General features: G+C 50.5%; 8 protein-coding genes across 8 annotated transcripts; 4 read left to right on the forward strand and 4 right to left on the reverse strand.

Annotated features, from left to right (window-relative positions):
- Positions 1–6,303: 6,303 nt before the first annotated feature.
- TRIVIDRAFT_216026 (uncharacterized protein) lies at positions 6,304–7,233 on the reverse strand (the record flags this gene model as incomplete). Its single annotated transcript, XM_014101192.1, has 1 exon — positions 6,304–7,233. One exon carries the CDS (start codon positions 7,193–7,195, stop codon positions 6,926–6,928), a length of 270 nt encoding a protein of 89 aa, XP_013956667.1.
- A 160-nt stretch (positions 7,234–7,393) lies between these two features.
- Positions 7,394–8,347, forward strand: TRIVIDRAFT_17565 (uncharacterized protein; the record flags this gene model as incomplete). Its single annotated transcript, XM_014100874.2, has 3 exons — positions 7,394–7,591; positions 7,675–7,949; positions 8,011–8,347. 3 exons carry the CDS (start codon positions 7,394–7,396, stop codon positions 8,345–8,347), a joined length of 810 nt encoding a protein of 269 aa, XP_013956349.1.
- A 2,905-nt stretch (positions 8,348–11,252) lies between these two features.
- TRIVIDRAFT_29182 (uncharacterized protein) lies at positions 11,253–13,900 on the forward strand (the record flags this gene model as incomplete). Its single annotated transcript, XM_014101193.1, has 4 exons — positions 11,253–11,504; positions 11,622–11,915; positions 11,971–12,868; positions 12,948–13,900. The coding sequence occupies 4 exons, from the start codon at positions 11,253–11,255 to the stop codon at positions 13,898–13,900; spliced, it is 2,397 nt and encodes a 798-aa protein (XP_013956668.1).
- An 827-nt stretch (positions 13,901–14,727) lies between these two features.
- Positions 14,728–16,077, forward strand: TRIVIDRAFT_91475 (uncharacterized protein; the record flags this gene model as incomplete). Its single annotated transcript, XM_014101195.1, has 4 exons — positions 14,728–14,807; positions 14,974–15,036; positions 15,278–15,349; positions 15,467–16,077. 4 exons carry the CDS (start codon positions 14,804–14,806, stop codon positions 15,619–15,621), a joined length of 294 nt encoding a protein of 97 aa, XP_013956670.1.
- TRIVIDRAFT_179794 (uncharacterized protein) lies at positions 14,728–16,079 on the forward strand (the record flags this gene model as incomplete). The annotated part of the gene is made up of 4 exons (XM_014101194.1): positions 14,728–14,807; positions 14,974–15,036; positions 15,278–15,349; positions 15,467–16,079. The coding sequence occupies one exon, from the start codon at positions 15,692–15,694 to the stop codon at positions 15,986–15,988; it is 297 nt and encodes a 98-aa protein (XP_013956669.1).
- A 218-nt stretch (positions 16,080–16,297) lies between these two features.
- On the reverse strand, positions 16,298–17,236 carry TRIVIDRAFT_130077 (uncharacterized protein; the record flags this gene model as incomplete). The annotated part of the gene is made up of 3 exons (XM_014101196.2): positions 16,298–16,570; positions 16,656–16,943; positions 17,003–17,236. Coding segments are annotated over 3 exons (795 nt in total), but the record flags the coding sequence as incomplete, so codon positions are not given.
- A 916-nt stretch (positions 17,237–18,152) lies between these two features.
- Positions 18,153–20,900, reverse strand: TRIVIDRAFT_191234 (uncharacterized protein; the record flags this gene model as incomplete). Its single annotated transcript, XM_014101197.1, has 2 exons — positions 18,153–20,372; positions 20,718–20,900. The coding sequence occupies 2 exons, from the start codon at positions 20,898–20,900 to the stop codon at positions 18,153–18,155; spliced, it is 2,403 nt and encodes an 800-aa protein (XP_013956672.1).
- An 881-nt stretch (positions 20,901–21,781) lies between these two features.
- On the reverse strand, positions 21,782–24,279 carry TRIVIDRAFT_54136 (uncharacterized protein; the record flags this gene model as incomplete). The annotated part of the gene is made up of 4 exons (XM_014101198.1): positions 21,782–22,800; positions 22,966–23,183; positions 23,269–24,031; positions 24,117–24,279. The coding sequence occupies 4 exons, from the start codon at positions 24,277–24,279 to the stop codon at positions 21,782–21,784; spliced, it is 2,163 nt and encodes a 720-aa protein (XP_013956673.1).
- Positions 24,280–25,875: the final 1,596 nt, after the last annotated feature.

Raw genomic sequence — 25,875 nt, forward strand, 5'->3', positions numbered from 1 at the left:
CGATAATACTTGGAAGGATGTGGCGCAGACCAAAAAAAAAAATGTGTTTCTTTCTTATCCTCTCCTGGACAAATAGCACAGAAAAAAAGGGGGGAAGAGCAGAGCAGAGCAGAGCAGAGGGAGAGGAAGAAGGAAGAAAACGAAAAGGCAATGTTCCTGAAGATTGCTGACCTACTCGGAGGGAGAGCAAAAACGAACGAATGCAAAGCCAGCCGTGCAGATGCAGATGGTACGACGACCCTGATAGCGCGTACCAGGTACTGCTCCCATGTACTCACAAGGTACAAGTGCTACAGCACCACTGCCTACCAGCCTTGAGCACTGGTAAAAAGGGAGGCCTGGGCGAACAATGAGGCCAAGATTCGTGTGCCGGATTCTCAATGTCTTGCTGGGCCTGGGCACTGCCTAATTCCAAGACCGGGCACGCATGCAGTTGAGGGCCAAGTACCTGTACCGCACGAGTACTCGTAATGCTTGGTACGTTTGCGTATTGCGGAGCCCTCGGCCGCGCGGAATTGAATCAATGCTAGCACAAAGGCAGGATTTCAGCATGCCTCGGGAGCTGCGGCGTCAGGGGTGGCCTAAACGGGTCCCCTTGGATCCCCTATTTTATTTTATTTTATTTCAATTCTTTCAACGTTCCCGTGGTGCTCGTACAAGTACGGGTACTTGTAATGCTCAAGCCAAGGCACCAGGTGCGTGCGAGTACTCGTACGTGTAATGGAGCCGTGCAGTCGTGAATACTAAGGCGGAACAAGTGACAAGGCGCGAGTGCTCTTACTGTATCGTCATGGACTTCGTAGGTGGCAGCAGATGGACAATCGTCCAAGCCCAACAGACTCGGAGGCTTTTGCTGGCTCGTGAGAGGTCGAATTAATGTATCCGCGGGTGCGTACTCAATCGCTGCTGCTGCTGTCGTTCAATACACCAGAACAACTGCAAACCTGTGTGTTGCCGCAATGATTATGATGTGCTGTACTCCGTACGAGTACCTGTAAGTGATCAAAAACAGCGAACAGATGGATGACCCAATCTAAAGCGTGGGGCACCGGCAACGCACAGCTGCAGCCGTGTATCGAGACCTGGAGCCTGTCAGCTCGCACTCAACAGAGCTGCCCTAACTGGAAGTCTCGCGACATCAGCCGCCCTCGGAAATGCGGACGGCAACAGGGCGCTAGAGCGAGGCTCGAGTCGAGTCTGCTGCGGAATGAATGAGAAGATGGCGGGGGAAAATGAGAAGGGGGAAAAAGGGAGGATAAGATACAGTTTGTACGAGCATGAAATAGCCAAAGCAAATTGAATGGGAACCCGACGAGGCGTAGAACAGAATACGAGTTGCTGCTAAGCAGATACGAGGTCATGAGCATTGTCCAAGCGCTGGACGAACGGGGCTCCCAACAGCACCGTTGCAACTGGTACCAAATGCGAGACAGCCGGTGCTGTAAGATTGAGACTTGACATTGATCATGATTGAATTCTACAGTACGGAGTACAATGGTCATCAAGTCTGTAGCAATTGTTGATGCCCAAAGTGTCCATCTTGTCTGTCAGTTAACCTATAGTACCTACCTAGTAGTCCTGTATTAGTGGCAGCCAGCGGTGATGATGAGATGCACAGAAATGCATGTGCAAGTACCTACCCATTCACGAATGCTTCACAGCCGCTAAAGCGCAACCACCAGAGCATTGATGGAATGCACCACCGAGGCAAGGCAGCATCAATTGAACAACTCAGATGATTGGTTTCTATTGGTTCATATTTGCACCGACATACCTGCCTATTTGCACCCAACTCGACGTTAAATTAGTATGCTGTGCCACCAGCAGCAATCTTACGAATTGACTTTTGTTAGGAGGAACGGGCACTAAAACCAACGCTGCAACAATGGCCGGTTACGCCGCACGCCGCACGCCACCTCTGGGTGACATTCTAGCGACGGCCCGCTTACTCAAAATAAGCCCCATGTCGCCACAAAAGTGACACAAGCACCGCGTACACAACATGTACTGCCGCATTGGCCTCTCGCAGTCATCAGGCAGCCAGACACTTTAGGGCTTCAATGTCTTGGGCATTGCTGCTTCCGAAAGAAATTGATCAGGTCATGTTTCATCAATGTCTGAATATTGCATTTTCCAGCATCATCCGCATACAGTCGACAAAGTAAAAGTACCAAAATCCAAGGTGATGTAGAATCTCGTTCGTTCGCGGGGACTTATCTCCGCCGGGCCAATCAGGAATCTGCGCAGTCACATTGCATTTGATCCTCCTCGACGGATTCGTCAGCTGCTATGTACCACTTATTTATTACAATACTTGGTTCTTTGGAGTTTAAAACATCTTATTGATGCAAGGGCTGTCCGTAAGACAGGATAAGCTTTCCAAGATTGCTTTCTTTTCCAGTCAGCTTCTCGACGAATTGGAGCCTTATCCACCCGCGCCCCAGTTCTCAAGCCCCTGCTTTTGAAGATGGACGAGGGCAGATGACACGGGAGGGAGATAGAGAGAGGGGGAGAGATATTGAGGAGGCCTAGCTGGAGGCTCCCAAAGTCAATTGGTCGCTTGGGGCGCGCCGTGGCTTTGCTTTCTCCCTCTTCTATTCCTTTTTTATGCCACCAAACTCCGCAGCCTTTCTTGTTCCTGTTGCAGTTTCTTCGGTACCTTGAGGGTGGGGACATTTCACGGAGAGGCCGGAAGAAGCCACAACATCTCCATTCACATGCCGTGTTCGGCTACTGAGCGAAGTGGGAAAGAAAAAAAAAAAAATCTTAAGCGTATTCGCGGAGTAAAAAAAAAAAAACGTGCGTTGGTCCGAGGAGGCCCAAAGTTAGCTGCCACCTTAGTAGCTTGGCTGTAGCTGTAGCATCACAAGGCTGAGTGTAGAAGCTGGAGGCTTTGCTCCCTGAGTAGTAGCTGTTATAAAGGGACACTGACAACACGAAGAACTGACACAAGTACTAAGGTACCTAGTAGTCCCATTGTCGTCATAGAAAGGTACAAGCATCTTGGTGAGAAGCCTTGGCTGCAGCAGGTACCCTGGTAGCTGACGCAGTCGGCAATCCTCAGCACCCCGATGGCTTCAGTCCAGTGCAGCCCCCGCATTAAAACTGGGAAGCAGGAAATTGCCGTTTCAACAGACATGCATTAGCTCGGGAGTCGTCAGCTGTGCATGGCATCATAGGGTTGTAACTTGTAAGTTCAATTTACAACTAGTACTAACCACTCGTGTGTCTTTATTTAGAACCTATTAAATTGCAATCGCCGTGCACCAAATGTCACTGATAAGGGCCTAACATTTACATTTACAGTAGCAGTAGAACCTACCTGTACTAACCTGCATCGCCTCCAGCGTGACAGAGGTACCTATCTGATTAGACCGTTGCAATCCCATCGGTTCTGCTTGTACCTTGGTACCTAGCTGGTGGGACTCAAATTGCCATTGGCAGTTGCCACGTTGAATTGCAAAGAGTGTTTTGTGTTGGTTGCACTAGTACCAAGAAGAAGGTGCACAAGGAGCTCGGACCGGAAAGAGCCAACCTACCGTAGCGCGTTACTTGTACTATCAGGGCTCACAGAAAGAAAAATGAAAATACCAAAGCCGCCAAGCTACCAAGCACAACTTGTCAAATTCTCTCCGCCCAACGAAACGCGAAAGAGGAGCGGAACCACAACAGAAAGCCATGACAGCAACACAGCCGAGTCGAGTCAATGCGCTGTCAATGTCAATAGGCCCGGTACTGCTTAGATCGATTTCGATCCAGCGACTATGTGCAAAATAGGCAAGGCGACGCATCCAAGCATCCACACAACGAGATGGCCCCCCTGAAATTCTCGAGTCCGGCCACCTTTGACAGCCCTTCCGTCGGACACTTCCTACTTGGTCGGTATGGGTATGGAGGCGCCACTCTACATGACACAGGCTACGGGAGCAAAGTGACCGGCCGGTTGCCTCTTTTTTCACTTCATGACGACACCATCGTGATATGCCGGCAGTGCTCCTGGCTGGCAGTACGGAGCGGAGCACTGGTGCTGGTGCTGGTGCTGGTGCTTCACTTGTCCTTGGATGGCGGCGAGCAGATGCAGGTACGGATTTCGATACGGAGAAAACACAGCCGCCTTACCCGTCTCCATTCGCCGGCCCGAGTCTCGACCAGGGTGCATTGCCTATCATCCTTGGCCGAGATAGTACTACAGTTTCTGATGCCCTTCCAAGTTGTGTTACGTACACGTTCTCGTACGAGTGCGGAAAACGGAATATTACTACCGACCAGCACATGTAATCAGTCACTTGCCGTGGCTCATTGATGCAGGCTTACCATATGGAGGAGCAATACACTCGCTATCATTCATACGGAAGACTCCATCTCCGTAACTCGCTTTATGCAACTCGGGAAGAGAAATAGGCAGAGATATTGGCAGGTATCCACTGCCACAGACCTCCTATGAAGAATAGTATGCTCGTGCTTAATCGTGCCACGCCTGCTGATCGGAGATGGCTCTCGTTTACGAGAGAGATCTGCCACCATAAAAATCCCCATCCCCGCTCAGCCTCGTCATGCCTCTGCCATTGGCAAGACACAAGCCACAAAGGATTGCTTCCACAGAGTACGAAATGTGGGAAAGCGGGAAATAGATGTGTTGTAATACTACTATACCTGCTTGCGTGGACAAGGTCTGCAATACCTTGGCAACTTGGCTACGCAGCCCCCTTGGAAAGACCCAGGAAGATAAGCGGCTCCCCCTGTCGATCAACTAGGATCCTAAGCCGCCTTCTATGATCTATCAAATTGTACGCTGGCCCGTGTTAGATCTGATTCTGCGTATTGGTCGATAGCCCAGCCGAATGCCCATCTAGTGGCAGCGCTTTGACATTGGCATTTTCAATCGTTGTATGGAGCCATCTTCGCAAAAAAGTCACCATTGGTAAAAGCCTCTGCGATCTGTACCTCGCCGCTTTTCAGATGCCGGGTCCGAAATAATCGCGGGGAACTCTCTCAAGGCTGAACCCCTAGGAAGAAGCCACTTTTGTCCACGTGAATCAGGCGAATCGAAGCTCCTTATCTCTGTGAATAGTTTCATGGTATACAACTACGCTACAGGGTACACGTTTCTGATGTCCAGGCCTTTTCTTTACCACAATTCGACAGATGGTTTCGCTTTACCAGCCATCCAATTGTGTATCGACCCTAATCCTCTTCGTGTGGCAACAACAACATTGCTGCTACGACGTAGGATGGGAGTTTTGAGAGCAAGTCTCTCTACCCATAGGGAACTGAGTGAATGCTAGTTATCTGTGATACATGTGCTCGTATCGCCGGCAATGATTCGCCTAGATCACTATCTACTACGAGTTTCAGCCATTGTCTCTTGGCCATGATCTCGTTGTCTCATAAAGAGTGCGATTTGGCACTACTCGTATTCAAAGGTTGCTCATGGCCGAGATTCACAGCCTTTATAATGTGTGTACCAGTGCAACAAGTCTATCACGTTATGCTATCCATTCCTCAACGGTATCGATTCCTATTTCCTTTCCCTAGAAACCTTCTGTGTTCTCTTTTCTTTTCCTTTCTTCGTCCATTTCCAAAATGTGCATAACCGATTCAAACTCTGCCAAAAGTTGAATCTCACGACCGAGCGCTGTCTTTCAGATGTTTTCCTGAACGATTTTTGTGTAAAATATTGCCTCAAGGGACTTCGAAGCTACACGATAGAGCTGATATGACATCTAATAATGCTCAGAGTGGATGTCTCTCGTGGCGGCATAAATGTTGAACCTTTCCTGGTTTCTGATTGATTACGAGGAGAAACAAAAACAAGCCTCAAATGCCCCCTCGCATAACCGTTTGGGACAGAACATCTCGTGCCGGCCTCATGCCTACCAATCTAAACGAATATTATCGGCCCCGTTACTTTAATCTCACCGGAAGTGTACGATGAGACATGCAACAGAAAAAAGTATGGTGCTCTGGTGAGTACAGAAAGCCGTGAATATTGCTGGGCGATGTTTCATATGTCACGATTCGATACAGTTTGTGTCTTGATCATATGTCTTGAGCCTAGATTTCCGACTCTGGTATATGAGTGACTCAAACTATGCTACGACGTGATGAAGATAACTCGACAAGGGATTTAGTCTCCCCCCCGAAACTTCAGACATGCGATCAAAAGCATCTCACAATATTGCATTCGTTGAAGCCACTTAACTCCAGGTGAACGGAATTAACGACCTGCTTATGACTGTGGTACAGCTCGATTCGCGAGCGGCTTCGACATCATTCTCTATACGCTCTGAGCGATTTATAATTCGGTTCTAATGTCTCGTTTCAAAGCATCCCTCTTCTCCGAGCTTTGTCAATTGGCTAGCTATTGCTTCTGAAATAAAACGGAGCGAGGAGTGGATATGTATGAGATACTGCTCCGACAAACAGCATACAAACAAAGGAAGGAGAGCGAATGCAATGCCCGCTATCGACAACATAACAGGCTGGAGAAGCGAGCATTATTGGCGATGGGATTGTTGATCATGACCCAGCAAAACGTGATCAGTGGGACTAATGCCATCATGACTTGCAGATCGTGATCGGCTATTTGGAGAACACCCTACGACAAGTGGATAACTCACAATCGGGCTATTGACCATGTTTCTCTCGATCGTGGATGTATGTGGATGAGCCCGGAAGATCAGGGGTGTGTCGTGTCTAAAACCGGCAAAAGTCCCAGGTTGAAATGCTGGGGCAATTTTTATTCACCTTCGGGAATTTATTGATATTCTCCCTAGCGGTCCCCGAATATTTCATCCCTCCCTCCAATTATTTTGTAGGGGGCGTACCTGTATCGTCATTGATGAAATGCGGGACTAAGCTGTACGAGTACTCGTATCATCAAGCCGCGAGTGGCCACAATGACTAAACAGCCACTACAAAGCAGTCAACAAGAGGCAGAGAAGTAAAACCGACAGATCAAGTGGCACCCAGAGAGTTTTCGTATGATGCAATTGCCCCAGATCTCGAGGGCCGCCGGTTGATGGCGCATTTCGTCATATAGAACGAGACAATGCCGTTGAAATCTCGGTGAGACTGAGGCGTAGCGAGGCGCAGCTGAGGGAGCAGGGACAAGGAGCCGCACCCGATCGTGAACGCGACGGCGTAGCCGGTCCGGGGGTTTGGCTCCACACGCGACCGGTTCATTCAACTCCATATCAGAGGCATCCGCCGGCAGTGACCCTCGTTATTGATTCAATCATTCCAAGATATAAAAAACCATTGAGTTGCCATCATTTGTCAGGAATCTTTGTCAACTGCAACTCCAGTCCACCTCCAAGACTGCTCGTGGCTCTGCTAGTACCAGTTCTTGTCGCGGTTGAATTCGCTTTACAATTGAATCGACGATAACAAGATGGCGGCCGAAAATGACGTCTACACTCTTCACTATTTTCCGTTTTCTTTGTATTCACTCATGGTGCGATTTGGTCTCGTACTAGGGAGACGGCTGAATCCAGAGACGGCACCGAAAGTTGAAATCAAGCTGGTGAATCTTCATCGAGAAGAGAACTTTTCAGAGCTCTATCTCACTTCGGTGAACTCAAGAGGCCAGGTTAGTCTCCCCACTTTATGAATATTTACTTATATCTCATTAGAGATTTGAAGAGAGTGATGTGAATACTGACACTGAAAAAGGTGCCTGCGTTGACGTCGCCTGCGCTTTCGTCACCACTCACGGATAGCTATGACATCTCCAAATGGTTGTGTGAGAAACAACCGGAATTAATTCCTAAGGAGCATCAAGAAATGATCCAGAACATGATGGAAAAGCTGTACAGCTTCCATGCTATGACTCTGACGATTGGGCCTGACGAAAGGAAGCACGGTATTCTTAATCGAGCGGCTGAGCTACTGGAGAAGAAGGATTTGACCGAGCGGCATCGCAGAGCATTGGAATTGAAAAGCGTCTTGTAAGTTTGTTCATGGAAAAGTTGGGCAATTATCCAAGCAAGATGTTAACAACCTCGCTAGCCATGACATGTTCCACAACAACATGTTCACTCCTACGAGCATCGCGGATGTTGAAGCCAAGGCTCGCGATTTTGTGCAAGAACTTGACACAATCCTCAACGAGCAGAACCAGGGCCAACTTTGGATCTTTGGAGACAGGCCAACCATACTGGATGCACATGCCACGGCGCTAATAGCGCGGCTGATGGACGTGAGCCGGCGAGACCTGCTGACGGAGAGAGTGCAAGACTACGCAAGGGGGATCTTTGCATCAGAAGAGTGGGACGAGGTCACACACGGAAGGACCACGCTTTGGAATGTCTCGTTGGGCCACGTCGCCGACTTGAATCCACTGTAGTTGTGTCTTGCTTGCGTTTCTCCTCCTTCTCCTTCTTGGCCCCCCCCTGCTTATTTTTTTATATCCAGTTTCCAGCGTGCTAGAAGCAGCTGCTTGTATTCCATAATATGAACCTCAGTACTTAATACTCGGGTAGAGTTGAGAAAAAACAGAAGTCCCTCCCATTCAAGAGCGTTTGGACAAGGAACATCAGAGAATAGGGCCACGGCCCTGATATGTCGTCTACAATTGGCTGCTTCCACCGACCATAGTGCCTGTGCTCGTATTGTAAAAAGGCAGTCTTCCGGTAGCACTGCAGCTCTCCACTCTGCGATCTTACTGTCCAGGATGCAGTTTTGGGCAAGAACTCTTGCTTTGAACTTTTGCAGGTGATGCCGGGCGTACTGTAAACGTGATGAGGAGAGGATCGTTTGCAGCAGCAGGGTGTATACTGCGTCTCATATTCCTGGTGCGGACAAGGGGTTTGTCCCATGCTGGCGCTTAGTGGTCCCGTATCATGCTACACATTGGATTTTGACCCAAAACCATATTTTTGAGCACGAAAATTGGCGATGGAAAGCGAAATTAATCGACGGCAGGCATCATATCCAGAGCCCGTTTAAGAGAGTTCGGGTTTCTCCGCGAGTCAATCATCACATCTGTGGCACTCTGGTGAATATAAGCTTCTTGAAAAAGAACGAGAGGATTCGAACTTTCGGCTCTGGTAGCCTCATTGTGGGGAGATCGGCAACAAATGGAGTTCTTGGGCTAAAAAAAAACTACTAGCATCCCGCTCCGTGGCAAAAAGAGGAAAAAAAAGAAAAGCTTAGGGAACAAACGTTAAAAACAAGCGAAAAAGGAAAACTCAAAAACCGAAACAAAAGTGCCCTGAATCAAGTGTCGCTGTGCCCGTGTTAAAGGGCTGTAGCCGCCTCTATTATTGTAAGAGGAAAACGGTGCCGGAAGGGGGAACTTCTGTTGCCTTGGCCGGTCCGCGTCAAAAGTTCCACACTGTCGGGTGGCGGAGCGGAGCACAAGGCGACACCTGGATGGTCAGCAATCGGGGCGTGTCTCGTCCTTTTGATGAAGCTGTCACGGTTGAGAAAAAGAAAGCTGATGAGGAGTTGACATGGCGTTGAATGACGATGGGCCCTGATAGCAGGCAGGATGCGATATCGTCTACATAGTACATACACAGCGATCCGGAGATATCAAGAGGGGCCTAGAACTCCAGATTGCAGGGGGAGCGGGTGCGCAGCTGAGAATTTTCTCTCTGTGGCGTCTGCACAATGTCGGGGAACAGCATGGCTGTGTGTGTGTGGCATGGCTAGTGCGTACAGTACGAGTAAGGGAACGCATGAAACGGGACATCGCCTGCTTTTCTGGATGGGAAACCGGGTAAGACGAAAAAACGAGGCGAGGCGACGAAAAGGCGATACCGTGCCGCCGTTGCGGGACTCGTACCGTATAATGTACTCGTACGCACGAGGGTCGCAGGACATTTGCCCAAAACGGGCTGTCAAGAAGAAAAAAAGAACTCGGCTTCGGCTTCGTCTTTGCTCTGCGGAGAATTAAAAATCTCTCAGAATCGATACCCCAGCAAAGTGCACGTAGAACATAGAAGATAGTAATAGGATATGCACTGACGTGCTGGCGCTTCCAAATCCACGCAATCTGGGGTCCCGAGATCGGATTCATCTCGTAGATAGTAGTCTACTCGAACTGGGCTATCAATGGCCAGCCCGGCTATTTTCCATTCAGCTTCTCGCGATTACAAGTCAGAAATAACGCCATGCGAGGGGGGAAGAGATAAGGGCCTCTCACCCTGGGCAGCCCTCTCTGGGAGCCGTTGAGGCTAGGGGCCCCCTTGGCTGCATCATTGGCTGGCCGACAAAACAGACTATTTTGCGCCTCGCAGCTAGGCACGGCAAGGAAGTGTGAGAGAAGCACATGCTACTGCACTTTGTGGCTCGGCCAAGGAACATGGCGTGTGTCGTGCACAGCACGGACACGGATACGTACAGTACTCGTACAGAGCGCAAGCACACAGGCGGTCAAGACATCTGACATCGATGTCGAGCATCCTCTTGTGCGAGTACTATGTGCGAGTACAGTATACCGATCGATACGGGGCCGAGGGTTTTGGAGCCGGGAACCATCTTCGAACGAAGCTCAAGTCCCCGACTCGGCTTGCGTGGATTCTGCGAGGAATGTCGCTCTCCGTGCTCCCGTGCTTGTTCAGACTGTCTCCAGAGTCCAGCCACGGAGGCGACGCTATGGTCCATTAGGAAGGTCTTGGCTTCGCACACTGTTGATCCCCAGGAATAGCAGGTTATCTCTGAATTGGCACCGGCCCAGCCAGCCGGCCAACCAACAAGGGGCCGCGGCCTAAGCCTTGGGAAGCCTTTTCTCTTTGGCACATGGTGGATGACAGGAACCGACAGGGGCTGGATGGGCTAGCTGCGCACTGTGCTGCGCCGTCTCTGTCTCGGTCTGGTCTCGAGCCACACTGCCCATGTTTTGGCGGGGAATTTATCAAGATGGAGCCTGGTCTGGTCGGCTGGACTCGTGAGAGCAGCTAGAATGGCGCTCTCCTATGGGCCTTTTGATTGGCAGGGCGTAGATGTGCTGTATGGCAGCCCATGGGGTTAGCGTCCCATCGATTATCTGCTGGTGTTTTGTAAGGTCGCCGCACTCATTCTCTCTTCCCACCTCTACAAATCCTTCCTCACCGAGAGCAAGAGAGAGAGAAGAGAGTGAGCGAGCGAGAGAGTGCGAGTCACACAGACAGACCTCGCCCGATTCGATTCGACTCGGCTCGTTCGATCTGTCGACGACCAGACGGGCGACGGCGATAAAGCGACGACTAGGGCGACAGTTCACAACCAGAAGCCAACTGACGATAACCCGTTTTCTTACAGTCGACATGTTGCCGTCCATCTTCCGCCGGCGCCATGAGCCGGAGGAGATCACTCCGATCCCCGGTCCTTTGGAACAAGATCTGCCTGGCATGCAACATCTCCAGCATCTGCAACAATTTGAAAAGGCACACAAGCTCGACCCTAACCTGCCCATCGACGACCTCAACGATGTCGACGCTGCTATTGCGACAGGCAATGCCGAGAAGGGCATCGAGATTGAGCATGCCCTCATGGAAGATAACAGCCCTTATCCCGAGGTATGACTGGCTTAACCATGAGATGAAGGAGACGTCAAAATGAAATTAGATGCCTTGATTGTATGCGTGAGTGAAAAGTTGTGTAAGCTGATGGATGAATCTTTTTCCCTCTTATAGGTGCGAGCCGTTGTTCGAAACTATGATGTCGACGTCCCTGCCAACACCATCCGCGCCTGGGTCATCGGTTTGATTCTTTGCACCGTCGGCTCTGGAGTCAATATGCTCTTCTCGCTTCGCAACCCGAGCGTCGCCATCACGACGTATGTTATTCAGCTGATTGCCTATCCCATCGGCAGAGGCTGGGATTTGGTCATGCCCGACAAGGAATGGAATCTCTTTGGCTTGAAATTCAACCTCCGACCCGGCAAATTTAACCACAAGGAGCATGTCATTATTGTTGCCATGTCGAACGTGAGTACCATTTGCGAAATCGATGACTCGTGAGCGAAACTAATGTCCATCTTAGGCTGCCTATGGCGGTGGTGTGCTCTATGCGACCGATGTCTTGCTTGCCCAGCGCCTCTTTTATAAGCAGGATTTCGGCTGGGCTTTCCAGCTTCTTTTCGGCATCACCACGCTGTGTACTGGATACGGCCTCGCTGGCTTGGCCCGTCGCTTCTTGGTCTGGCCTGCCGCCATGATTTGGCCCGCCGACTTGGTCAATGTCGCCCTCTTCTACAGCTTGCACGACCACTCGCCATCGGATCCATCAAAGACCAACGGCTGGTCCATCGGACGCTACAAGCTCTTCCTCATCGTCGGATTTGGCGCCTTCATCTGGTTCTGGTTCCCCGGGTGGATCTTCAAGGGTTTGTCTTCCTTTGCCTGGGTCTGCTGGATTGCCCCGAACAATATCGTCGTCAACAAAATCTTTGGTCCCGCTCACGGATACGGACTGATGCCCACCTCCTTCGACTGGTCTGTGTACAGCGGCTTCTTGGGCTCGCCCCTGATTCCTCCTTTCCATGCCATCGCCAACGTGCTTGGTGGCATCATCATCTTCTTCGTCGTCATCTCCATGGGCATTCACTTTAGCGGTACCTGGTATTCTGATTACTTCCCTGTTCAATCTTCCGAGTCATACGACAACCTTGGTCAGGTTTACAACGTTTCGCGAATCCTTGGAAATGACTTGAATTTCAACGAGACAGCGTATAAAGAGTACTCGCCTTTGTTCTTGCCGACGCAGTTTGCTCTTGCTTATGCTTTGTCGTTTGCTGCTGTTGCCGCCGTGCTTATCCATGTTGCTCTTTACCATGGCAAGGAGATCTGGGGCCAGTTCAAGCTCGCCCGTCATCAGGAGGACGATGTTCACATGCGGTTGATGAAGAAGTACCGAGATGCTGAGGATTGGTGGTATGCAGGTATGTCGTGTCCTTGTCTTGATAGCTCGTCTCGATGCACAGTTTGGAGTTATGATGCTAATGTATACGATTTGTGCAGCGCTGTTCATTGGTATGGTTGCCATCTCCTTTGGCATCGTTGCCGGCTGGGATACGGGCTTCCCTGTTTGGGCGTATGTCGTTTGCTTATTGCTCCCGATTGTATGGCTCATCCCCATCGGCATCGTTCAGGCCATCACCAACATCCAGCTCGGTCTCAACGTGCTCACTGAGTTCATCATTGGGTACATGGTTCCCGGCCGACCTCTTGCCATGATGATGTTCAAGAACTATGGCTACATCTCCATGTCCCAGGCGTTGTACTTTGCCCAGGACCTGAAGCTTGGCCACTATATGAAGGTGCCGCCTCGTGTCATGTTCACATCACAGCTTGTGGCTTCTGTGTGGTCTGCCATTGTGCAGATTGCCGTGATGAACTGGGCTTTGGGCCACATCCCCAATGTCTGCGCTTTGGACCAGGAGAACAGCTATACATGCCCTGGTGGCCGTGTCTTCTATACGGCCTCGATCATCTGGGGTGCCATTGGTCCCGCTCGTATCTTCAGCCATGGAGCTCTTTACGCCTCTTTGCAATGGTTCTGGCTCGTTGGAGCCATCACGCCCATTGCCACGTGGCTGCTGGCTCGCCGCTGGCCCAAGTCTTTCTGGCGCTATGTCAGCTCCCCCGTCATCTTCGGAGGCACTGGCCTGCTCCCTCCCGCGACTGTCAACATCTATCTCTGCTGGGGAATCATGGGCATTGTTTTCAACTACTTCATCAGGCGACGATACACCGGCTGGTGGTTGCAGTACAACTACATTCTTTCGGCAGCGCTGGATTGTGGTCTCATCATATCCACGTTGCTCATCTTCTTCACCCTGTACTTGACCAACATGAACAGTCCCAAATGGTGGGGCAATGACGGTGCCGTGGAGACGATGGATTTCCAAGGCACTGCAATCTCCAAGCACGTACTTCCCGGTGAGATCATTGGACCTGCCCAATGGCCGTAGAAGAAGAAGAAGAAAAAGTACGACGATGACGCTATGAAGACAATAAAAGACGGTGTTTAGCTGGACATACGGCGTTGAGATGAAAGCAATGTTGGATCTGGAATTTTGGTATGGCATTCATATATTTGCATATTCATATATGCGTGCCTCTCTGTCGCGCTGCTGGCAGAATATTTTTTGTCTTGAATGACCTGGGCTGGATTAGGACGGAGTTCAACGGAGCCTCGAGTTTGCTGCTGGTTTATTGATTTTTTTATTGGGATTGACTTTTGGCATCGGAGATACCTAATGACGGAATCGTGTCGATCTTTAGACGATATCACTTCCATATCCATGAGCGATATTTTCACATCGAGTTGCCGAGAAGAGCAGATGATTGATTTCTAGCGAGTCTGGTTACATGTATATTAGTCTTTTGTTCTGCTCAGCCAGTCGTTATCAAATGCAAAAATACCATTGGTATTCAAAATGGACAGGATTCAACTGGTAATTCCTGTGAATTCGAATGAAGAAACTGTAAACATACCATCTCGGAAATGTGAGATGAATGCGGCGCTTCCGACTTACGCCGTTAAATCGCAGTTCCAGCAGCTTTGATTACGGACGGGCTGCTGTAGGTACTATATTAGTCCAGTTCCCTCCTGAGTACGAGTATAGTAGCGGCAGCAGAGCAGCATGCTGACTAAGCTCGCGATTGAGATAAGGAAAAAAGTGCCGTCACGTGCACAGGCGAGAGGGTATCATCACGTGGTTTAGACGGGCGCCGGGCCCACGCCACTCCCACGCAAAAATTAGGGCTGGCAATTCGACACTCCACCGCGAAAAAGGCGTTGCTCTCCCCCAAATTAACAATTTGTGAATCGTCATCCCCAACTTCACGCCTAACCACCACCGACCGCCAAGATGAGTACGTTTTACTGTTCCTGCTCGCCGTTCTCGAGATCCCATGCTACGACCCGGCTCGCAATTTTTCGAAAGATGCTGCGCGAGAAACAAGGGGAAGAGGATGGGATACGGCGAGACGGTTGTTGATGATGTTTCGAGATGAGGCTGACTGTTGTTCCTGCGTGTAGCGAAGGGTACCTCCAGCTTTGGTAAGCGTCACAACAAGACGCACACTCTCTGCCGACGATGCGGTTAGTTATTCCTCTTCCACCGGAAACATACGGCAATCATGAAGCCTCCTCGCAACGTCAAGGCCCCCTACGGAGATTCGATCGAGACCACGCCAGATACTTGGGAAGGAAAAAGCCACTGGGCTCGGAGAAGTTGGCTCTTGTCTCGACGAATCGACCGGAGGGGAGCAATTGCGACGGATGGCGAATTGGATTGAACGAACCAATGAATGAATTGGAATGCTGATTGAGGTTGGAATAGGCCGTCGTTCTCTGCACGTCCAGAAGCATGAGTGTGCCTCTTGCGGATACCCCGCCGCCAAGATGCGAAAGTGTATGTACTCCCTCCTTGGGCTCGGCCTATAGTCAACACTGGAGACCAGGCGTCTCCGTTGTCTTCCTCCCGGCCAGGTTGCGAGAATGACAATCTAACATTTTCCCTTCTTCACAGACAACTGGAGCGAGAAGGCCAAGCGGAGAAGGACTGTCGGCACTGGCCGCACCCGCTACCTCAAGGACGTTTCCCGACGATTCAAGAACGGCTTCCAGACTGGCGCCCCCAAGAACGCCAGGGTTGGCAAGAAGACCGCTGAGCAGGAATCTTAAGTGACAATGGGTGTTTCGAGCTCTCTTTCTGCTGCTGCTGGTTTTTTTTTCTTCGTCGCTACACCGGATTATGCACAAAAGGGTAGAAGAGGAAGAGAGAGAAACGAGAAAAAATAGAAGAACCAAAAAAAATAATCCGTCCACGAGGTTAATGAATCCTGGCGAATCCTTTGCATCTTCTCCTCTTCTCTTATTTTTTACGATACGTGGAAACCAAGTGATGAGCGACGTTCCTGCCGGATCATTCTTTTTTTCATCTTCTTTTTTTTGTTGTTGCTGCATGGATTCGAGTTGGGGTGGCGGTGGATGTAAATTTGGGCGATTGATCAAGGAAGGGGCTGGAGCATGGGACAAATGGTGTTTATAAAACGGACCCCAATTGCTTTTATTTTCGCGCCGGTGGTTCCGTAAGGATTCGGGCGTCGAAAGTCTGAAATGGCATCTTGATTCTTCATGTGTCTCTTGCCCGTGGCTATTCGTTTTGCAAGCTCTTGAGATTCTGCATGTGATGAATGTCCTGACCGAGCCTTGATCATGTTGGTTTGCCTCGATAACGTTTGTGCTCACACATCTCTTCATCTGCCCATCACATTGCTTTCATCGTACAGATATTGCCTTGAAGTTTAATCCAACAAATATCTTATCACACTTCATTTCCAAACTCCGTAACAAGCCATCAAGTCCCTCTCTCAAACACCTTTACATTCCCGTCTGCCCCAATGTGGTATAAATACTCGGCACTCTCCTCCTCTTCTTTACGCACCGCAATCCTCACCACGCCACTGACATCCTTGGCCACACCTGTGTCCAGCATCCTGAGGCTCAGGACTAGGTCTGCAGCATGTGCCTGGGCGAGTACGAGCGCCGCGTGTGAGCGCTCTAGTGAGGTGGTTTGGCTTCGCAGAAGAGCATCGTCTGCGGAAAAAGTGAGAACTGTCGCATGAACTCGCTAGTAATGTCGTGTTAGTTCATTTCATGTTATTTTGATCCTGCTTTGGCTGAGAAGAGAAAAGGAGTGGTTGACTGAGACTCACCTCTCTCAGAGAAAACAGCATCCCTTCCAGCGCCAGTCCAGTCACGTCTTCCTCTCCGGATATCGCCAAAAGTTCGTCTAGTTGGTCGACAATCAAGACCTTGGAACCTAGCCTGACATCCCCAATCGCTGATCCGATGCCTCTCCTCACATCTTCCAGCTTCCCGCTCTTCAGAATCCTCCCTTTGTCTCCGGTAGACTCTGAGTCCTGACCTCCTGAGAGCAGTCCAGTCAGCCCATCTACGAAGCTGAACTTGCCAGCCCTACTTAGACCATCCAAGTCCAAACCCTGGTAGAATATGATGAGCATTCATTCAAAAGTAAGAAGGAGATGTTTCAAAAACGTACTAATCTGCTTGCGCCCTCTCTCCAAAATGCCAAATCTCTCATAAAGCTCACGAGCACAACTCCAGAATTGGCCTCTGTATCATCCACGCCAGCGCCTCGTCCTTGCAGTATTGAATAGAGGTATCGTAAAACCAGCCAGTTTGACGTCGCTCCCATTACATTTGTCAAGACTATCAGTGATGCCTCCTCGGGTAGCCCGAGATATGGCTCTAAGAGAGCGGGAATCTTGCTTGACATATTTGAAGAGAAAAACTGAGATTGCCAGTCCGCAGATGTGGGTTCAGGCGTACGCAGGGCTGGACTTGTGCTTCGTGATTTCAAAAGTTGTAATCGATGCTGGTATGGCAAAAGAATAAAAGAAAAGGACGCCTACAAGGTACAAGAATGCCAGTATTTCTTTATCTCGGTTTACATTAAAGTTCAATAAGAGGTCAAACGGTTCTTGAAGAGGAAAGTGTGAGTTTATGCGTTATGCCAGTAGTGGGGGCGGGGACTGTGCGAATATATTTCTGCCTTACCGCACAGTACGGCTTCTTTTGCTTCCATGTCCTGTACTCTCACTTACTCAACACCTACCTCTCAAGCACCGCTATAAAATGCCATGTCAAAGCAGAAAACGGCCAATTCGAGATATTTTGCCTATTTAGGCATGTTTATACCAACAATTCTGTCTTGGATGGCGTTGCCACCGCCATAAAGTTCATCGAGCATTCTTCTCTTGCCTTCTTCATTCCGTTGCTCAAAGAGGTGCCCAAAAAATCTGGAGCAGGCTTGTTGCAATGCCGCAGAGCTGTCAAGATTCCAGCACAAGTATCTCCCATATTGGCAAGGCTGGATTCACCCGATTTCAACGTTACAGCCTCCTTATCAGAATGTCAGGGACGCCAAAGTCTGTCACCAGCCTCCCGAAGGATGCCACGTCAACAACTTGCTCTTGTATAGAAGGGCTTTTTGTCTTATAGTGGTCAATCAATTGAATTGCATCACAGGTTTAAAGAGGTTCCATGGGCAGAATTATCTAATAAAAAGGGCTGGTTGATTCATTCTACTGCCTAGCTACGGCAATGCCCTGTTGATCGAGGATCGATGCCTCGAGATTACCATATTACCATTCTCTCTCTGTCTGGGTGTAGGATGATGCCATCTACCATTACATGGGCACCTCTGCCACGTCATAAAGGCCTCCATGCAACTCAGCCATATGGTCATAGACTTGGTCGCTGCTTGGAAAAGTCTTCAGGCAAACCCAGCAAATGTGGCAGTTGCAGACCGCGCACGTCATATGGTTGCACCCCGAGATCTTTTCCATTGGAGTTTTACACATTGGGCAGTCCTTGATACCCAGATCTTCCTTGAGCTTCCTGAACTCCTGGTAGCCTTCCGACATCAAGTAATGGTGTTCTGCACACGACATGCCGACATGAGGCTCGTGGCAAGCGGAACAGGTCGGTCTAAGACAGTTGGGGCAGTTCTGGATTCTCGAGTCCGATGTGACCCTATAGATGTAGCCGCAGTCTGGAGTGGGACAGTGGCGGAACTCGTTAGGGTTACGCTTGATATGGGATGAAAAGGATCGCTCAAGCACATCCTCGAGCACGGCCGAAGAGAGATGCTCCTGAAGGTCCTCAACTCCTATGACGCTCCTACAATTGCCTTTATTACCATGGCAAAGAACAGCAAATGCTGCGGTAGTCACGTCCCCCACTATGCAGCTTCTTTCGAAGCATTCCAGACAATAAACATGGCCACAAGCAGTCTTGATGGGAGTGTCAGCTTCCGTCCAGCAAACCGAACACTCTTGTGCGGCCTCGCCGGGTTCGAGCAGCTCAACTGGTTCTGCGACTTGCTCTCTGCCTTCGATGATTGCCAGGGCAACATCATAATCTTCCAGTGGGCCCGAGATGACAATCTTCTTGGGCGTGGAGATGATGTCAAATGACGCCTTTTCGGGGCCGAGCCGTGTGGCAATCTTTCTGAAACCCCCATGGCAGGCCCAGAAGAACTTGTGAGGGTCGAGCTCAATAGCTCGAGTGGACGTTGAGAGCGACTCAACGCGTATCAATTCAGCCAGCCGAAGCTGCGCTACTTCGCAGCAATCCTGAGCTCCAAAGAGACGCAGCTCAGATTTGAGTTTATCTCGAAGGATAACTACGGAACACTCCTTTTCCAGCTTCTTGATCGCTTGGTAAAGTTTGCCGTTCGCTTTGAGGGAGGAGTCCCAGAGGGTGATGCCGTTCTCCTTCGCAACGACGCCAGCAAGAATAGACTCGAGGTCAGCCTTAGCCACAACAACATCATTTGCCGATTCGCCTTCAATCTTCAAGAGCCTGAATCTCCGTAGGGGATCGGTGCTGTTGTATGCCCTAAAGGTAATATTTTGATTTTTCCAAATCTTCTGCTGGGGCAAGATCTTGGGGCAGACAGCGTCATAGATGTTGGTGCCAGTCTTGAACTTGGCCGAGTACACCATCTGGACCGTCAATCGCGCTTTGGGATGAAAAGGGAGCTCCTTTTTGTCAAGTTGCTCGACAGCTCTTCGAGCGTCCTCCTCGTCCAAGAAGCGCGCGGTTGCTTTGACTCGCCTAGCGTTCGTCTCCAGCATGACCTCAAAGTACTCCAAAGGTCCGACATTCGTCAGAAGCGAGCGTATAATAGTTGTGGCCTGTCCAGCGTCGGCCGAGTACGTTGGAAGGCCGACTTCTATGTAGCGCGGTCTGTTCTTTTCTTGTGTAATAGCATCCATGATGTCACTCCTCTCCGCAGTCGCTGGGACTTCGGTCAGCATAACAGTCCATGATTCACGGTTCTTAGACGGTGACCACGATTGAAAAGCTGGCCTGGCTTCAGTGGCTGCCCCCGCGGTGACTTTTTGGTTCAATATTCGATAAGCGCCCTTTGAGAACAAGTCGCTCACCCTCTGGGCAACTTCGCCGCTGGCAAAGTTCATCCAGACATTCCTGACTGCTTTATGCCAGGATATATGGACCTTCTTGCAGTCTACGCGTCGAGCGTTATGTCCAGACGGCATGGGTGCAGCAATGGGCGTGGCATATATCCTGGCGCCCTCCCACGTGAAGCCAGGTTGAATAATGGCACAAGTCTTTTTGGAAAACAATACGTCGTCCGATCTCACGGACGCTCCACAACTGCCTTCCATCTGCAACATGTGCACATCGTCGACGCTGACATGCAACCCCCTTTCGGCAAACATATCCCGAACCGACTTCTCTGATGTGTTTAGCGGCAACCCACTGATGCGGACAGCAGAGAAATCGCTGGGTAGACGGATTTTTGACACGCGGGCACCCGCTTCGAACTGGACGAAGGCGCCATCAATCGTCCTCGTGAAGTCGTCTCGCTTTGGTTCGTCCTGTAAAACAGCTTGCTTTAATATTTATCCTTCAGTGCACACCCACCCACTCTACTGCCTAGACAAGAGTGTTTGGTGGACCTCAGCAGCGGGACGACTAACCTCGAACGTAGCATTGGCCCCGTCTTGAGCCGTCAGATCTTCCTGGGCATGCCGAAACAGACACTTCTCTCCATATATACAGCTCCCGGTCTTGAAGAATCTGCAAGCTGGCTTTCTACTTCCAGAACTCGCAGCGGGTGATGGCTTGGTTGCCCTGGCTTTTTCGAGTTGTACGCCTCGCTACACAGAAGTAAGCAAAAGATGGCTCTCACGATTGATATTCTCGACAAAGTTTTTTGTTACCTCTTGAGATGCCACGACAGAACGGTTCAGCAAACTGTGCGAATAGGGACACGCTTCTCCCTTGGTGCAAGACCCCGTCTGGAAGAATCGGCAGGGCGTGGTTGCTCGCCGATCCTGAGCGGAGGCGTGGTGCCCTCTTCCCGTCGTCGACGAGGCGAGGCGACTCGCTCTGGCACTCATCATCGTCGAGACGGCTACCTATCCAGGAACTCAAAAGGAGCAGGAGGAGCAAGTCGAGTCAACCTTTCTGGTGCAGGCTCCAGGCAAGCACTTTGCAGGATTGGGCAGCATGAAAAACAGAAGAGGCTGCGGGCAGCAGGCAGGTTGTGTCACTCCATGTTAGTGCGCGTTTGGGGTGCTCACACTGTACAAACATCCTGCTTGTTATCATTGGAAGTTGATGCTGCGTGTGCTGTGTGTTCCAATCGGGCCTTGTTGCTTTGTTGGGTACCACATCATGCAAGGATCCTAACAATATTGATTTTGCTTTTTATAGCCGGTCAGAGCCTGCTCCCACCATAGGTAGGCAGGATGCCACTGCAGTCGCGTCACGGTACCTAAGCAGTACAAGTGCACAGCAAAATCCCGTTCGAGTTACACGGCACTACCTGTTATTACCTTGGCACCAAAGCAGCTGGACAGACTCCAATCTTACTGGTTCACTCCCCCCTGTTCATCCTTCACAGTATTTACACAAGGTTTGTGCATGGGTATATATGTATGTATAAGCATATCCAGGTATGTATGTATGTATGTATGTATGTGTGCATGTCTAGGTACTTGTAAGTGAATCCAATATTCCTCCATAGGTACATGTAATCAACGCCTTGCACTTAGTAGCAACTGTTGCTGCTTGAAACTGACGATTTAACCCAGACATCTGAGAGCAGAAAAAAGAGAGAGAGAGAGGAAACCGCCCAACAGCATCAGCTCACGCAGAGCGACAAAAGGTATACAAAATACATGATGCAAAACACCGCCGTTGTCAATGCGACCCGTAGAAAAACAAGAATGAACGCCGCGTAAATGCCCTTGAAAGACTGAAAAAGGTGTGAATCAATCTTCTAAAACTTTTCCATGAGATTCATGCGCGCCGTCCACATGCGCGCCCTCTTGCCAAAGATGTACATGGGGATGGAGCAGAGACAAAAGATGAGCTGAATGACGCCGAGGTAGATGTAGACATTCTTTGAGCCATCAGCTGCGAGCCACTGGGAAATAAACAGACTAAAGACGAGGCCGTGGAGCACATTCTTGGAAAAGTTGAGCGTGACCAAGGCTTCGCCCGCGTACTGACGGTAGCTGTCGACGCAAAAAGTGATGGACGTTGTCGAGCCAAGGGAGCAGCCAAACGACGTGATGCCAAAGAAGATGGTGGGGACAATCCAGTTGTCCTTTTCTTGCGCCGACCATCCAAATCCCATGAGCCCTATGCACGTGGCAAGCAAGATGGGCACGGCCATGACGAGGCGAAACTCCGGTTCATACATGCCACCATTGCGGCGAGCCATGGCTCTAACGATGACATCGCTGATCTTGCCTGCCACGCCGGTGCCGAGGATGCCGCCCACAAAGGGTGAGACGTAAACGAGACCGGCCTGGAGAGCTGTGAAGTTGTATCCTTCCGGGTTGCGGTAGATGACAGCCAAGTTTTCAGAGATGACAATCAACCAGCCGATGGAACACGAATAGATGACGGCGGACCAAAGGACAGCAGGGTATGCAAACAGGATGAATGGTCTAACCATGACCTTGAACCAGTTGTCATTATTGAGGCGTCCATGATAGGGTTTGAGTTGCTGGATGAAGGTTTGGGCCGGTTGGTGACGGAGGTTGTGAGTGTAGGCTTTAATCTTAGGAGGTGCTCTGAGTTTCCACGAGGGAAACTTTTCGTTGTCGAGGTTGGGTGCTGTCGAGTAATACTCGGTAATGACCATGCTCTCGGCTGTGCTGTGAGCATGAGGGGATGCAGGAGGGATCGTTCGGCCGCGGTCAGGAGCGAGACTGGGCCGTGGAGACGCGAGGGAGGCTCGGGCGCTATGAATCGATGGCCCACGCGAGGATTCCGGGAGAACCACATCATCTTGACCATGGCCCTCTTCTTTATGGTTTTCCGATGATGGAACAACGAATCCCACTTGAGGATGCGCAGACTGTATCGCAGAGTCTTTTCCTGATTTTTTATGGACAGTCTCTGTTGAAGCTGCTGCCTCCAAGTTTGGCATAAACTCAACATGTATGTCTCTACGACGCTCAATAGTACCAGGAGAGTGAGAGCGAACAGGTGATTTGCCTCGAGGAGAGAGTGGGCCCGCAGACGCATGAGCCGGATTAGAATGATGAGAGATTCGGCGAAGGAAACTAGGTCGTTTCGAAACTCTCCGAGTCGGCGTTCTATCCCAAAACGTCTCTGGGACGAATAGAAACAGGAGGACAAAACCAAGTCCCACAATCATGGCAACAATACTAGGTAGAAAGAGAACTTAGATTAGAAATTCATCATGGCAAGATTTGGAAGTAAGGGGAGCAAGTGAAGTGGGCTGCAACATACAAGAAAACCCATCGCCAGCCAAAGCGGCCAATGATGGCAGCGCTGACGAGAGGAACGAGATTCTTGCCTCCCAGGAGCAAGAGGGTATAGATTCCGATACGGTATGCGCGCTCGTGGAGGAAGAAGATCTCGGCAATAGTGGCAGATGGCAGACACTCTACCGGAGAAACGGCAATGCCCTGGAAGACTCTGGCGGCAATGAGGGAAGGGAAGCTTGGCGAGTATCCACACCAGATGCAGGTTCCGATGAGAAGAATGGCACCGGCGAGGTATACCGGTCGTTTGCCGAACAGGATGGCTGTGGGAGAGGCAATGACAGAGCCTACTCCTAGGCCCATCATGTAAAGACCAGTGGTTAGAGGTACGCGCTCAACCGAGACATCAAAGTCGTGGGCGACATTTGTGAATCCCGCGGCAATGATGGGCGTCATGCCACCTCCAATCATGCAGTAAAACCCCAGAGACAGGAGAGCGCAATCGCGGCGCCAGGTTGGCCAGTTCAAGGGGTCATTGACGGAATCCTCTGGTTGTGGATCCAAGATGATTTTACCATCTCCCGTCTTCTTCTTGGCTTCGGCTTCGGCTTCGTCAGCCGGCTTCTCGGGGCCGGATGATGGTGACAACACCGATGACTGAGTGCCGCCGGGAGTCATGGGAGCCTCGACAGGGAACCCGGCTGGAATGGAGGAATGCGAAGTACGAGCATGAACATTGCGCAGGCCGAGCGGTTCGTTGCGATTACTAGCAAGCAATAGGACAGATCCTGCCAAACACGAGAATGCGTTAGAGAGTTGTTCAACGGTGATGAAACTGATGAAGCAGAAGCCATCCGGCAGTCGTTTACTCACCTGGAACTTCGACGGTTTCCAAATCGTTCAACATTCCCATGCTCCATTTAGCTGGCCCAGGCTTTTCGATTTCGCCTTCGCCTTCGCCTTGGACATCAGTGTTGCCACCAAAAAGACGGCCGAGGCGCCACCGGCCTTGCTGGGATGCCCCTTCAGGCGCCATTGCGATGGATGTGGACGAGAGTAATGGCTAGATACTGCTGCCTTTGCGCGTCAAGGGGGGGGGAACGGAGGCAAGGCAGTTGGCCTAGGTGAAATTCAAACTCGGAGGAGTTGTATCAATACTGGTTTCCAAAAAGAGGGGTCTCTCTATGATACATGGAGGAATTGATATATCTGTAATACGATGTAGGAAAAGGTCGAAATGGATTTGCAGGAGTTGGGAGAGAGATATTTGTCTCAGATTGGCGTCCGTTCTAAGAATAACTTTAAGACACGCAACAAAAGATATGATCCAGGAAGTCGCCGAAAAGGGAAGTCTTGGGAGGGAGGAGAATCAGAATCGAGCCTGGAACGATTCCGCGGTAAGGGAAAGCTGATGGAAGGATTGGAGTAAGACAAAGAACACGTCCAGACTAGTCGAAGACCGAGATCCTCTTTTTGCCTGCAGCCTTCAATGTTGTGTCCCCGATCGAGTCCGGAGCGGATGTTGGAGAGGATATGATAGGAGGAGAGATGGAAGGAGAAGAATCAAAACTGAGGATTGCTGGATGGATAGGTATGTATGTATAGAGGAAGAGGAAGAGGAAGAGGAGAGAGAGCAGCGAAGATGAAGAGGAGGAAGAGGAAGATGGGGAAGAGGAGAGATGGCAAGTAGTAGTGGTGGAAGAGGAGGAGGAGGAGGAGGAATGAAGCTTGGTGCCTCGTCGGCGCCTGCTCTTTGGTCTAGAGTCTAGACCGATACGATGGCCAGCGAAAGACCCCGAGATCTTGCAAGCGTCCTAGCGCGAGATCCGGCGAGAAAAAGTTGGCCCACCCACGCCAAAAACGACGGGCATGAGATGATATGATGCTTGTTTCTTGGGTCTTAGTTGTTGTCTAATCTGATAGTACTCGTACATAATATCAAGCCCCCAACCTTGATGGGTTCATTTTTTGGCTGATCCCCACGACCCACGACCAACGGCGCAGTAGCTCCAACGCGGCGACATGGATTGCGTCCAACCACCTGCCGCTACGAGTCAGGTGAAGCCCATGCGATGCTGCACATGCCACTGCCTGGGAACCTCCACTGGCTCCCAACTGGCTCCCACTGGCTCCCAACTGGCTCAGCGCTTCTCCACTATGACGGCAGCGCTGCGAGCCCTGTAGGGTCCCCTGGAGCTGGCGTTGTGGGATAATAGCACCTTGACCTGTCTGGTGGCATTTCATTCGAGGCTTAGGTGCATCTCCAGTTGGATTTGATGGTGCGGCTCACGCGCGTCCAGCACAACAGCCAAGCAAGCCCAGAGCCAGCACCAGCACTTGTTCCCCCGCAGATTACATCCATGATTTGACTCAACGAGGCGGTGATGCGACGCTGCATTGATGCGTGCTTTGGTGCTACTGTACTGTAGGCTATTGTACTCGTACAACTAACTCTGTGTTATTCCTATTGAGTTTCGTATTGATCCTATCCATGATGCCATGCAACGCGGTGCGAGGTGGTGGCAAAGTTCAAGGTTCTCTGCTGCTGCGCGCCGTTGCAAATGCAATCTCAGGCAAATCAGGCTTAGTTTTAGTGCTGCGAAACCGACCAAACTCTCGTACAAGGGATTCG

Source organism: Trichoderma virens, assembly GCF_000170995.1.
Source record: "Trichoderma virens Gv29-8 chromosome Unknown TRIVIscaffold_6, whole genome shotgun sequence".
In the NCBI taxonomy this organism is placed as follows: domain Eukaryota; kingdom Fungi; phylum Ascomycota; class Sordariomycetes; order Hypocreales; family Hypocreaceae; genus Trichoderma; species Trichoderma virens.